The sequence below is a fragment of the Tachysurus vachellii genome, chromosome 19 (assembly GCF_030014155.1).
Source record: "Tachysurus vachellii isolate PV-2020 chromosome 19, HZAU_Pvac_v1, whole genome shotgun sequence".
NCBI classification, from domain to species: Eukaryota; Metazoa; Chordata; class Actinopteri; order Siluriformes; family Bagridae; genus Tachysurus; species Tachysurus vachellii.
Genome location: NC_083478.1, coordinates 21,771,186 through 21,785,466, shown reverse-complemented (window position 1 = coordinate 21,785,466; position 14,281 = coordinate 21,771,186). Strand labels below are relative to the sequence as shown.

General features: G+C 40.2%; 2 protein-coding genes across 4 annotated transcripts in view; both read right to left on the bottom strand.

Moving 5' to 3' along the window:
* zgc:158659 (uncharacterized protein LOC791141 homolog) overlaps positions 1-3,464 on the bottom strand; it is an 11,396-nt gene extending 7,932 nt beyond the window's left edge. For both annotated transcript variants that reach the window (XR_009650040.1, XM_060894852.1), the window contains exons 1-7: positions 3,244-3,464; positions 2,635-2,797; positions 2,326-2,535; positions 1,909-2,159; positions 534-791; positions 226-311; positions 20-125 (exon numbers count right to left, since the gene is read on the bottom strand). Coding sequence is in view for 1 of the 2 variants with exons in the window: in XM_060894852.1 (XP_060750835.1) it covers positions 20-125; positions 226-311; positions 534-791; positions 1,909-2,159; positions 2,326-2,535; positions 2,635-2,797; positions 3,244-3,432 (1,263 nt within the window). In the remaining variant the exon portion in view is untranslated. The remainder of the gene's footprint in view (positions 1-19; positions 126-225; positions 312-533; positions 792-1,908; positions 2,160-2,325; positions 2,536-2,634; positions 2,798-3,243) is intronic.
* Positions 3,465-7,527: 4,063 nt separating this feature from the next.
* LOC132862180 (zinc finger CW-type PWWP domain protein 1-like) lies at positions 7,528-11,228 on the bottom strand. 2 transcript variants are annotated; one of them, XM_060894075.1, is made up of 8 exons: positions 10,525-11,228; positions 10,332-10,442; positions 9,976-10,096; positions 9,748-9,823; positions 9,504-9,608; positions 9,252-9,314; positions 9,032-9,107; positions 7,528-7,889 (listed from the first exon to the last, which is right to left on the bottom strand). In XM_060894075.1, the coding sequence occupies exons 1-8, from the start codon at positions 10,646-10,648 to the stop codon at positions 7,657-7,659; spliced, it is 909 nt and encodes a 302-aa protein (XP_060750058.1). In that variant the 5' UTR covers positions 10,649-11,228; the 3' UTR covers positions 7,528-7,656. The 2 variants fall into 2 exon arrangements, with proteins under 2 accessions (XP_060750058.1, XP_060750057.1); XM_060894074.1 differs by having other exon boundaries at positions 7,529-7,892.
* Between the last annotated feature and the right edge of the window lie 3,053 nt (positions 11,229-14,281).

The window sequence follows — 14,281 nt, the reverse complement described above, 5'->3', positions numbered from 1 at the left end:
ATGAACACAAAGGTCAAACCTCTTTAGCCCCCTTGCGACCCTTGACGGAACAAATGGAGAGACAGAGACGAGCAGCACGTGGGAGATCAGTCAAAGTAATATCATACATTAGCCACTCGTTCCACCTACACACAGAAAACAAGTTACACTGGGTGTGTGTTGTTTAGAAAAGATGTGTGTGTATGTGTGAGTGTGTGTGTGTGTGTGTGTGTGTGTGTGTGTTACCGGGGGTTGGAACATGGAACTCTCTGTGTGTTGACATTGTCACATAAAGGCTCTCCTCCATGATATATACCAGTCCTCACATAGATCTAACACACACACACACACACACACACAAAGGAGTGAATAAGTGTCTAAGGTTGCACAAATGTGTACACTATTTTACATAACACTGTGTTTTCCTGTTTAAGCAAAATTGTAAATATCAAAGGGACCATTTCAGAAACCCAGAGTTTAGAAAGCAGGAACATTTTCCATCTTTACCAAACATATAAACAAAGAAAAACTTATAAATGGTAGCAAAGCTTCACCTTGTCTATGTCTCGGATATTGACATTGACGTAGGTGGCGCAGATGAGTCTGATGCGGAGTGGAGTGTGAGCATTGAAGGTCCAGAGTGAGCGGGGGTTAGTGGGGTCGCCCCCTCCAGGGCTTGGGCTCGGCTGGGGCGTCCGACGGCTGTATGACGGAGTGACGAAGCCACTGCATGGCAACTGATCATACACACTGTCCTTACTGACCAACATGAGGTGTGGCAGCTTCCCCACAATGATACAACTGCGGATGTACTACACACACACACACACACATACAAACGCACACACCCACACACACACACATACAAACGCACACACCCACACACACACATACACATACAAACACACACACACACACGCACACACATACAAACACACACACACGCACACACACAAACGCACACACACAAACGCACACACACACACACACACAAAAGCACACACACACATAAAAGCACACACACACATACAAACACACACACACGCACACACACACAAACACACAAACATACACAAACACACATACACAAACACACACACATACACACGCAAACACACACACAAACACATACACAAACACACACACACAAACACACACACACATACACAAACACACATACAAACACACACACACACACAAACACACATACAAACACACACACACAAACACACACACACATACACAAACACACATACAAACACACACACGCACACACACAAACACACACATATACACAAACACACATACACAAACACACACACATACACAAACACACACACATACACACGCAAACACACACACACATACAAACACACACACAAACACACACACATACACAAACACACATACAAACACACATACACAAACACACATACAAACACACACACACACACATACACAAACACACATACAAACACACACACACAAACACACACACACATACACAAACACACATACAAACACACAAACACACATACAAACACACACACACACACACATACACAAACACACATACAAACACACACACGCACACACACACAAACACACACATATACACAAACACACATACACAAACACACACACACATACACAAACACACACACATACACACGCAAACACACACACACATACAAACACACACACAAACACACACACATACACAAACACACATACAAACACACACACAAACACACACACACAAACACACATACAAACACACACACACATACACAAACACACATACAAACACAGACACACAAACACACACATACACAAACACACACACACATACACAAACACACACAGTTAGTAAAAGATAGACAGCTCCCTTGTGTGTCTCTCCTGTAATTACACTCACACTGTCCTCACCTTGTACTGGCTGAGCGGGTACTTCTCCAGCAGGTACTCATCACAGCCACACACCTTGAGGATATACTGTCCCTGATACTCCTGCACACACAGGCGGAGCTGCTGGGCCGACAGGTGCATACTGCGTGTCTTCTTTCTGATGGCCTCAGCGATCAGTTGCTCTGGCACACAGTCGTGAGCGATCTTCAGCGTGTACTTCTGCTTGGCATTAGACGGAGACACCACCACCCAGATGGTTACAATCAAACGCCCTGCACACACAAAGACACAGAGAATGTACACCAAAGCACTGCTGAATTCTGGATTCTGATTGGTCAGAATATGTCCATCAATTTATATATTTATATCAGTAGCACCACATCTGTCCTAATACATTATAGTAAGAGCTCAAGGACTCATACAGAGAGACCCTCACACCTTTGTCGAGTTTGGCATAGATGTGTTGTGGTAGTTGTGGTGATGACTCCACGCTGGGGGGGTAAACGTACAGAGCGTGTGTGTGTGGTCCTCCTCCCTCACGCTCCTCCATTGCCTCCCTACACACACTCAGGATGCTCCTCCTGAAGTCCTGCACCTCCGAGTCCTTCACCAGCTCAAACTCACAGATCGGCATTCCTATAGCAAATCCTATGTTTAAAAAAAGTTATAAAAGTTATTCACACACCATCTCTCTCTCTATCTAACACACACACACACACACACACACAAATCCACACATGCACTAACCAATCTCACGGTTGAGGATCTTCTCTTCTCGGTTACCAAGCGGTTCGATGACCTTCAGGATAGGATGGAAAAGTCGAAGGTCACACAGTCGCCGTGTTTCATCATAAAACTCCTCCCTCTCTGCCTCCTGGGTCACACCCACAAAGATGTAACATGACTCCTCCTACCAGTCACACAGACACATTTATATTTAAATATGATACATGTAATGTACATCACCTTTTACAACAGGTGGTAGAATCGGGGTATTTACCTACAGGCGTTGTAGAGGGAGTATTTACCTGCAGGGGTGGTAAAGAGGTATTTACCTGCAGGGGTGGTAGAGGGGGTATTTACCTGCAGGGGTGGTAGAGGGGGTATTTACCTGCAGGGGTGGTAGAGGGGTATTTACCTGCAGGGGTGGTAGAGGGGTATTTAGCTGCAGGGGTTGTAGAGGGGTATTTACCTGCAGGGGTTGTAGAGGGGTATTTACCTGCAGGGGTGGTAAAGAGGTATTTACCTGCAGTGGTGGTAGAGGGGTATTTACCTGCAGGGGTGGTAGAGGGGTATTTACCTCCAGGAGGTGGTAGAGGGGTATTTACCTGCAGGAGGTGGTAGAGGGGTATTTACCTGCAGGAGGTGGTAGAGGGGGTATTTGCGGGCCTCTGTAAATAGCTGCTGTTTGATGCTGATGAGTGGAGCTTCACGTAAACACTCCAGACTGACGAGCATCCCGTTGGGTAAACAGCAATCCACCAAAATACGGGGGGGCATCAGGTGTAGACCCCATAACTCACCTGAAGATGGCCTTGGGGCCATTCTCTATCTCACACACACACACACACACACACACACACGCTCTGGGGAATAAACAGAGAATATCTTTCAGTCACTACATCTGTTGTAATCCTGAGTCCTAAAATGTCATGTACTGTATTAAAGACCTTTATAAGCCTTAAGGAGTCTATAATAATAATAATAATAATAATAATAATAATAATAATAATGTAACATATCGTGTTGATCGTGATATTGTATGTTTTTTTCTTTCCGCTCTAAAGCAGCTGGTTTGATGTTAGACATTTGTACAGTTTCACTTTTTTCTCTCCACTTTGTCTCAGTGTTGATTTATGTCTGTAGATTAAAGTATCATTAGACTCAGGACTCATATCATGTGTGTAAAATTATCTCCTTGGTTTAAGCACAAAGCTGTGTGAAGCTGCGTCCACATGACAGCAGGCACAAACTACACAAAACAAAACAGGGGAAGAGTGTGTGAGAAAGAGCAAAGTGAAAATAAGGACACACAAGTGTCCACCATCACAAGGAGCACACACAGGACACACAGTTGTGTTTTCACCAGAAGGCAGAGAGTGTAGCATTATCTTCACGCTCATTTTATTAAACACTGAGTCATTTTAATAAGCACATTTTATTAAAAACAGAAGGATGGATTGTGGCTGATGTTCCACATGCACGCTGATCACCATCAGAGACGTCATGTGAGCTTGAGAAGAAAAAACATCGAGCAAAACAACACCAGAGTGTGAAGCATCAACATCACTATCATCATCATCATCACTACTGTCATTTTTAACATTACCTTCATCATCACCCTTGTCCTCACCACCTTCATCATCATCACCATCACATCATCATCACTGTTGTCATCATCACCCTGGTCACTGCCATCATTATCATCATAATCATCATCATCATCATCAACCATTATCACTAACATCACTATCATCATCATCATCAAGTCTTACCACAACACTGTTTAATGGACACCTGCCCAGTTGCCACCTGTGGTGCTGTACAAACTACAAATAATTAACACCATCAGCAATTGATTAAACCAGTTAACAATCCAGACACCTTTACTGCTGAATTACACCACTGATTAACACAATTCAGTGTTAGGACCTAAATAAACACTATATGAGGTCAATATGTTTTAAGTCCTCACCAGTGAGTGTCTTTGCCCCGGTTCCTCTCCTCAGTGTTGATCCCAAACCTCTCACTCCAAAAGTGCACTATATAGGGAGACGGAATACTAAACACTCTGTGTGTTCAGTACAAAGGCATTTGGGATGAAGCCGCGGTCAGAGCATCCTCATGAGCTCCGGTGCTGCGCGCGCGCGCTTTATGCCTGCCTGTCTAATCGGTCACCCGGTACCGGCTACGGTGATTAATGAGCGGAAATCCGGCTCTGACACTCGGGCAGGAGGAACAATAGGAGGCAAAGCGCGAGAGTGAGCTGTAGAGGGGGAGAGGAGGAGGAGAGGAGGAGGAGGAGGAGGAGGAAATCCTTTTGTTTTAAAGGGGACGCGCGCGGTGGCATCAGATCACGGAGAGATGAAGGCTCGCGCGCGGCGTGTGTGCTTTAAGAACCGGCGGGGATCCGGGGATCTCCTCACATCAGACACCAGCATCATTACAGACATTATAGAGGGAAAAGGATAAGAAGCTGTTTGTCAGAGAAACGACATCAACTAATAAAGATGTAACAAAATAAAGAAGAAATAAACACGAAACATAATGAATATTCAGTTCATCTGATTCATCACCACCCAGTCAGGTTCTGCCATGAGGTGTACACACACACACACACACACACACACACACACACACACACACACACACGATGCAAGTCTACACAATAATGTAACAGACAACTGGGACTAAACTTTCACTGTTGAAGAAAATGACAAAACAACTATATGATAAATACAGTCGTTATAGAGGGATAAACACACACCAGACTGGTGTCTGCAGCAATACGCCATACAAAAAGTGTATTATTGTTGAATAACAGCATGGACTGGAGTGTGTTATTCCTCTTATAACACAGAAATTCAGCAACAATTACACAGGTTAAAACCTCCTAAAGAGTGTACAGTGTGTGTGTGTGTGTGTGTGTGTGTCCTTACGTCCTCACACTAATCCTTTTTTTTTTTTTTTTTGTTTAAGTGTGATATTGTAACGACACAGACACGTGTATCCATGTTTAGTAACTCCCCTAAGACACACACACACACACACACACACACACACACACACATACACACACACACACACACGCACCAAATGAGTTTTTGGAGATTAATGATATTGTTTTGTAACCTTTGTGTCCTACTAACCCCCCAACATGATGTTAGAGGACGCAATCCTGTGATGATGCAAAGCTACTGTTATCACCCTGAACATTGATTCTTTTTCTACAACAAATACCCATGTGTTTTATTCCTCTTACACCGAAGCAATGTACCATCACTTACAACTTTATAATCAAAGACCACGTCATAATTTTTATGTTTAGTGTTAAACTAACAAGGTTATCACTTATATAACACTGTAATAACGAACCTGCGGAACAATCACAATGAAAACCTAACAGTGCTGTGGTGTAAATGTAAAGATCTGACATGATGTGTGTGTGTTTTGGTTGGTACTCACACACTCTCTTATTGCAGTCAGAGTCCTCGAGGTAAGAAACACTCATCTGCTCTCTCCTTCGCTAGATGAAAAGTGTTTTTCACTATAAACATGCCTTCCCTGCCTGCCTGTCTCTCTCTCCCTCTCTCTCTCTGTCTCTCTCTCTCCCTCTCTTGGACACCGAAACAATAGGGCCAATTTCCTCTCTTCCCTATTTCTGTTACCAAGTGCTTCACACACACACACACACACACACACACACACACACACACACACACAAATATAATGATTAGTTGACAAAAACCTACATCAATACATGAAAATTAATAATTAAATTAAAAATTAAATAAGGACAAAATCCCTACATCTCTCTCTCACACACACAGATGTCTTTTGTTTTGTTTGTTTTAAGCAATAAGAAAGTCTCAAATGACTCAAATCTAAATAAAAACAGTATCAAGAATTTGGTATTGAGCTTAAATTAGTTTTCACTCATCCTAGAGTCCTTCACTCCGCCTCTAATCATTCTCTACTCTTCTAATCTGATCTAAAATCTACAGAAGACCAAAATACTCATAGCCTGGAGTAGTGTTTCAAGATGATTTCTCATCACAGTGTACAACACCCCGTATGATAATCTGTGATTCTACAACAGACTGTGTGATAGTGGGTCTCCGTGTCCGATTATCTGATGAAGATCCTTTAACCATGGAGTTGTGATTAAAGAACATCTCCATGTTCTGCTCACGTCATCCAGAAATCAGCTCACGCAGAAAACACACTCGCATAAACACACATGATCTTCAGAGTGAGCATTGAGGGGAATTTTCTGTCCGTTAGAATGGTTCGTATACATTTCTCTAACACTGTTACTGCGTCTGTAGGTGTGCCATGAGTTTGTAGATATTTTTCTGTTTACACCTGCTTCTAGTTATTGGTCTCATTATTGATTGTTCACCTGTGTGTGTGTGTGTGTGTGAGTTTAGCTGTGTTAAACTCATGAGCGTGTAATAACTTATACTGTTGTTGAGTTTGGAGTGATATGGACTGAGTCATCTATTGTTCCACCTTTTCCTGTTTTTACCCTGTTCATATCTGTGTGTAAGAGAGAGAGAAAGAGAGCGAGATAGAGAGTGAGAGATATAGAGAGAGAGCGAGACAGTGAGAGAGAGAGATACAGAGAAAGAGAGAGATAGTGACACAGTGAGAGATAGAGAGCGAGAGAGAGAGAGATAAAAAACAGATCAATATATAAAAAGAGATGTAGAGACAGATCATTCTAGACAAAGAGGACAAGAGAAACATGCACACACACTCACACAAACTGGATTTTATTGACATTGCAATAAATAAATAAAGTGAATTCCTAAGTGTTATTATTCTTTTTAAACACTTGATGTGAAGTGTTATTTTAACTCACAAACATTCATTATAAAATAAAACTTTCTTAAATCACAGCATGAGAACAAAGTGCACTACAATATAAAGTACACTATTTAGTGTGGTACTGTGTGGTTTGGAACATAGTGAGATTGTGTTAGTGTTATTACCCAGAAATAAAGCACACAGGCCTCATCCCAAATCCCACTAATCACACTTGTGTGTTTAGTCCTTACTCTTCCTCCAGCAACATGAGGGAGACCTGTCCTGCTCTTTCTTGTTGTTCTCCTCCTCCCTGTCATGCACATCCTTGTATTCTTCATCATCTTCATTCTCATCCTGTTGCTCTACACCTCCCACCTCTCTCTTGCTCTCCTTAAGCTCTCCATCAGAATGAATGTCTTGGTCAAAGGTCATGTCAGTGCTTGTTTTCATGGCACCCCGAGGCACTGTCTGGTCTGCTATGTGTAGAAAATTGTATTAGTACAATATTTAGTGCGTGGGGGAGACGACATCATGACATGACAATATATTTCACACATTATGAAGCTTTGCATTAAGTAAAACAATATTTACACGGTTTTCATTCATTTATACTGAATACATTATATATATTTTTAATAGGATTATTGGCAAATTATTTCTAAATTGAATTGGTGGGTTCGTGCAGCAAAGTGTCGTCACCTTTTATGTGCTGTTTCTTGTAGGAGAGCAACAATTCTTTTCTTTTCCTTTTTTTTTTTTTTTTACATTTACAGCATTTAGCAGACACACTTATCCAGAGTGACTTACAATTTATTTCAATTTAAAAACAACTGAGCAATTAAAGGCCTTGCTCAGGGGCCCAGGGGCAGTTTGGTGGACCTGGGATTCGAACACCGTAACCACTAGGCTACCACATCCCACTGTCACATTTTTCTTCTCATCCTCTCCATACATCTTGTCCTCTGTTACCCATCTTCTCCTCTTCCCTTCTCACTTTCTTTCTATGAGGGTGATGTTCTTATACGTCTGTGAGTTTGGACCTCACAGTGTTTTTAACAGCTCTAATAGTGCTATCTAACAGCAGTTCTATTAAAAATATAAAAACAAGATCACAATATCTGCAATATTGTGAGATAAAAATGTCATACTGTTAGAGAATATGTCAGAATATTGATATTATATTACCATTTCACCCAGTTCCACTGATGATTATGTAATACCCAGACTGGTTCTAGTATATTATAATCATAGACCTAACCAGATTATTATAACAAATTAATTACAGGCATAAACATTATTACAGAATAAAATGTTATTGTTGCTCACCTTTTTGTTCTCTCTATTGATCTCTGCTTTTTATTCCATAAATCATGAAACATAGTTTTCACAGACATAATATAAACATCTCTTTGTGTGTGTGTGTGTTTGTGTGTGTGTTTGTTTAATGGACCTCATTGCTACAGTCATTTCCAGCCTTCCCACAAAACAGCTCCAATATCTCTACAGAGGCTCCCGTGCACACACATACACACAAACACACACACAAACCCAAAGCATTGTCAGAACAACGATCTAACCTAACTGAGTGTGTGTATGTGTGAGTGCATGTGTGTACCTGTGATATCACTGTCCTCTGAGCTCTCTCTGTCTGACACATAACGCATACGAAACCCAAACTTTACTAAGCGCTCCTGTTAGAGAGATTGGTGTGTATAAATGTCAACACAAACACTGCAGGTATTATTGGTATTCTCTGAATGCTAGGTATGGCTACAAACACCCTGCAGTGTATTGTGGGTAATCTGTAGTGATTTATTGTAGTATGTTTATATTACCTTCAGAGACAAGTGGAGTGCTTCCTTGGCCATACAAATGGAATCTTTCAGGCTCTTCTCTAGCTACACACACACACACACACACACACACACACACACAGCATTTGGCAGACGCCCTATCCAGAGAGACTTACATGTTCACGTAACTGAGCAATTGTATGTAACTGCAGTGGCAGCTTGGTTGACTGTGGATTTAAACTCACAACTTTCCGATCAATCAGAAAAAACTAAAATAAAAGGGTGTGTGTTTACATGAAGAAACTTATCCTCAGAGAGGTCAGCGTATTCCCTCACTTTGTTGCAGGAGACCCAGGCCCGAGTCACCGGTTCTCCAAAATAAGTCACATGGCACTTATACTGCAACATACAATCTGTTTATCTCAACCTGCTTCACTATTTAAAGTAAGTTTCGAAATATTAATAAATGTGTCGCTGTAGTACATCATAAAATATAATTTATATGAGGCTGGAAATGTGAGCGACACAGGAATGGTACCGGAATGAGATCGGACTCTGAGAAGAATTCCAAATATTCCTCTGTGTTTGGATCTCGCTCTACAATTGCAGGCCACCTATACAAACAAAAACAAAATCATCATTATCACTGTCGTTTATGAGAATTCCCAAAGCCATGCTCAAACTGAAGTGTAAATAATAATAAATAACATCATGAACAGTACTGTGAATCACACACACACACACACACACACACAGACGCGTGTACCAGGGATAGCCACTTTGCTGGGCCCAGACCAGTGATCCAGGCACCAGACTGTAAAAGAACATCTCCTCCTCAGGTGCACTGGACGTCTCTTCTGGAGCTGAACAACTGCTGAAGGTGCCGTCTAAAAGCATCAACACACAGACACACACACAAACAAAAACAGAAACGCAAAAACTGCTTAAATACCTCTAACAAAGTGTGAGAAAGTGTTCTCAGAATCCTCTGCACTATCAGGCTTATTTTGTTGTATTTGTAAAATAAAGTAAAAGTCAAGTAAAATTGTCAAGTAAATTATTTCAACTGTCACTCCAACTGAGGACTAGTTTGTGTGTGTGTGTGTGTGTGTGTGTGTGTACCTGTGTTGTTTTGGCAGGTCCAGTCATCAGGCAAAACTGAAGGATCAACACCATCACTCAGCCTTCTCCATTTACCACATTCAGGTTTGCTACATTGCACCCACATGACATCTAAACACACACACACACACACACACATAATGTACTTGATCTATTATCATAATCACAGTCAGGGTTTAATTTAGTCACTCACACTGATCCCCATCACTGGTCTCATCCCTCTGATCCTTCTCTTCTTGACTCTTCTTCCTGTCTGTCTCTCTGTGTGTGATGAGAGTCTCAACCAGACCAAACTGCTGCTGTAAACATTCACACATTATGTGACAGACACCTTTATCCAGAACTTACATTTTAACTCGTCTTATACAACTGAAGGTTAAGGGCCTTGTTCAGGGGCCCAGCAGTGGCAGCTTGGTCGATGTGGGACTCAAACTCACAACCTTCCAGCTGGTAATGTAACACCTTAACAACTAGGCTACCACACACACAAACACACACACGCATGCACACACACACGCATGCACACACACACACACGCATGCACACACACACACGCACACGCAGACACACACGCACACACTACAAACTCTCAGATTCTGCTGTAAACACATACTCACTCTCTTTTTTTCTGTCTGTCAGTGAGTAAATAATAATAATAATTTTCACCTTCTTGCTGTCTCTGCTTTTCTTTATAATCTGCCTCTCTTTCACTTTCTGTCTCTTTTCATCCTCCCATCCTTTCCTTGCTGTCTTCTCTCCAAATGTTCCTCCATCACCTGACTCATCTGTTCCTTTCCCTCCTTTTTTGGGCCTCCACTTTCTCTCTTTCTTATCTTCACTTCTGTTTTTCACACTTGCTCCCTCCATCTCTCCTGATCTTCTCTTCCTCAGTTTTGTGGCTCTGAGAAACATCACGTTATTAACTGACTTCAATTCATCATCTTTCCCTCCATCTATCATGTTTTTTGTAATGTCTCTCTCATCTGTGTGCATCATTTATGTTATTAGATTTCTCCTTCTTTCCTTACACACAAAGTCAATTAATTAATTAAGTCAATTAATTAATTATCATATTGTTTTTATTATTATTTTAAAGAATTATGTACTTTAACATATACCCCTTATCATATAGAATTCATTAAATAATCTAATTAATTAATAATCTCAGAAATTAATAGCATTATTCTAAATAACTAATCTAATTTTATCCTTTAATAATGAACAGGTCTTGTTTTAGCTAGTAAGCTAACTCCTAACTTGGCTAAATTAGTTAACTTTTACCGAAATCAAAGGAAATAATTTTTCAATGGACTCTTATTTAAAATGAATTATATTTATATATTACCTCCAAACAGGTCACCGGGAATAAATATTATGCGTTAAAAGTTCATTAAAGCGAGAAGTTTTTTCACCGTATGGTTTTAGGTAGTAAGCTAACAGGCTAACAGCCTGAGAGAAAACTGACACAATATTTTCCCGCGCTCGGTCTAGATCCCGCCACAGGTGACGTGCAGAATGAATCATTTTAATGACTCTGAGTCACTTGGTTCGGTTTACTAAATGATCCAGGTCTCTTTTTTTTACGAATGTGCTACGGGTTTTTTCCCCTATTAGAAAATTATAAAGTGTTCTAAATAAAGATAAATGTCAGGTTATGGACATGATACGTTAGGCTCCATTTATCATGCTGGATATGAGCAAATGTATGCATTAATCTGATAAATCTCTGATAAGATGGAAAAGGGGGAAACTTCCGAGTTTAGCATCAATACCTCAGTGCATCTTTAACACCTTTAGCTCAGTACATCTTTAGCATCTTTAGCAACTTTAGCTCAGTACATCATTAGCATCTTTAACACCTTTAGCTCAGTACATCATTAGCATCTTTAGCTCAGTACATCATTAGCATCTTTAACACCTTTAGCTCAGTACATCATTAGCATCTTTAGCTCAGTACATCATTAGCTCAGTACATCATTAGTATCTTTAGCACCTTTAGCTCAGTACATCATTAGCATCTTTAGCAACTTTAGCTCAGTACATCATTAGCATCTTTAGCATCTTTAGCTCAGTACATCATTAGCATCTTTAGCAACTTTAGCTCAGTACATCATTAGCATCTTTAGCATCTTTAGCTCAGTACATCATTAGCATCTTTAGCTCAGTACATCATTAGCATCTTTAGCAACTTTAGCTCAGTACATCATTAGCATCTTTAGCTCAGTACATCATTAGCATCTTTAGCATCATTAGCTCAGTACATCATTAGCATCTTTAGCTCAGTACATCATTAGCATCTTTAACACCTTTAGCTCAGTACATCATTAGCATCTTTAGCTCAGTACATCATTAGCATCTTTAGCAACTTTAGCTCAGTACATCATTAGCATCTTTAGCTCAGTACATCATTAGCATCTTTAGCATCATTAGCTCAGTACATCATTAGCATCTTTAGCTCAGTACATCATTAGCATCTTTAACACCTTTAGCTCAGTACATCATTAGCATCTTTAGCTCAGTACATCATTAGCATCTTTAGCAACTTTAGCTCAGTACATCATTAGCATCTTTAGCATCTTTAGCTCAGTACATCATTAGCATCTTTAGCATCTTTAGCTCAGTACATCATTAGCATCTTTAGCAACTTTAGCTCAGTACATCATTAGCATCATTAGCATCTTTAGCTCAGTACTTCTTTAGCATCTTTAGCTCAGTACATCATTAGCACCTTTAGCAACTTTAGCTCAGTACATCATTAGTATCTTTAGCATCTTTAGCTCAGTACATCATTAGCATCTTTAGCTCAGTACTTCTTTAGCATCTTTAGCTCAGTACATCATTAGCATCTTTAGCTCAGTACATCATTAGCACCTTTAGCAACTTTAGCTCAGTACATCATTAGTATCTTTAGCATCTTTAGCTCAGTACATCATTAGCATCTTTAGCTCAGTACATCATTAGCATCTTTAGCAACTTTAGCTCAGTACATCATTAGCATCTTTAGCAACTTTAGCTCAGTACATCATTAGCATCATTAGCTCAGTACATCATTAGCATCTTTAGCTCAGTACATCATTAGTATCTTTAGTACCTTTAGCTCAGTACATCTTTAGCATCTTTAGCTCAGTACATCATTAGCATCTTTAGCAACTTTAGCTCAGTACATCATTAGCATCTTTAGCTCAGTACATCATTAGCATCTTTAGCAGCTTTAGCTCAGTACACCATTAGCATCTTTAGCTCAGTACATCATTAGCATCTTTAGCTCAGTACATCATTAGTATCTTTAGCACCTTTAGCTCAGTACATCATTAGCATCTTTAGCATCTTTAGCTCAGTACATCTTTAGCATCTTTAGCATCTTTAGCTCAGTACATCATTAGCATCTTTAGCATCATTAGCTCAGTACATCATTAGCATCTTTAGCTCAGTACATCATTAGTATCTTTAGTACCTTTAGCTCAGTACATCTTTAGCATCTTTAGCTCAGTACATCATTAGCATCTTTAGCAACTTTAGCTCAGTACATCATTAGCATCTTTAGCTCAGTACATCATTAGCATCTTTAGCAACTTTAGCTCAGTACACCATTAGCATCTTTAGCTCAGTACATCATTAGCATCTTTAGCTCAGTACATCATTAGTATCTTTAGCACCTTTAGCTCAGTACATCATTAGCATCTTTAGCATCTTTAGCTCAGTACATCTTTAGTATCTTTAGCATCTTTAGCTCAGTACATAATTAGCATCTTTAGCATCTTTAGCTCAGTACATCATTAGCATCTTTAGCTCAGTACTTCTTTAGCATCTTTAGCTCAGTACATCATTAGCATCTTTAGCTCAGTACATCATTAGCACCTTTAGCAACTTTAGCTCAGTACATCATTAGTATCTTTAGCATCTTTAGCTCAGTACATCATTAGCATCTTTAGCTCAGTACATCATTAGCA

Excerpts from the sequence above, each read along its gene's own strand:
- LOC132862180 (XM_060894074.1), bottom strand. The coding sequence starts at position 10,648 with ATGTGTGAATGTTTACAGCAGCAGTTTGGTCTGGTTGAGACTCTCATC. Across the intron at positions 9,315-9,503 it reads CTGAGGATAAGTTTCTTCAT|CTAGAGAAGAGCCTGAAAGA; the intron begins GTAAACACACAC and ends GTGTGTGTGTAG. Across the intron at positions 7,893-9,031 it reads AGAGGACAGTGATATCACAG|CAGACCAGACAGTGCCTCGG; the intron begins GTACACACATGC and ends TTCTACACATAG.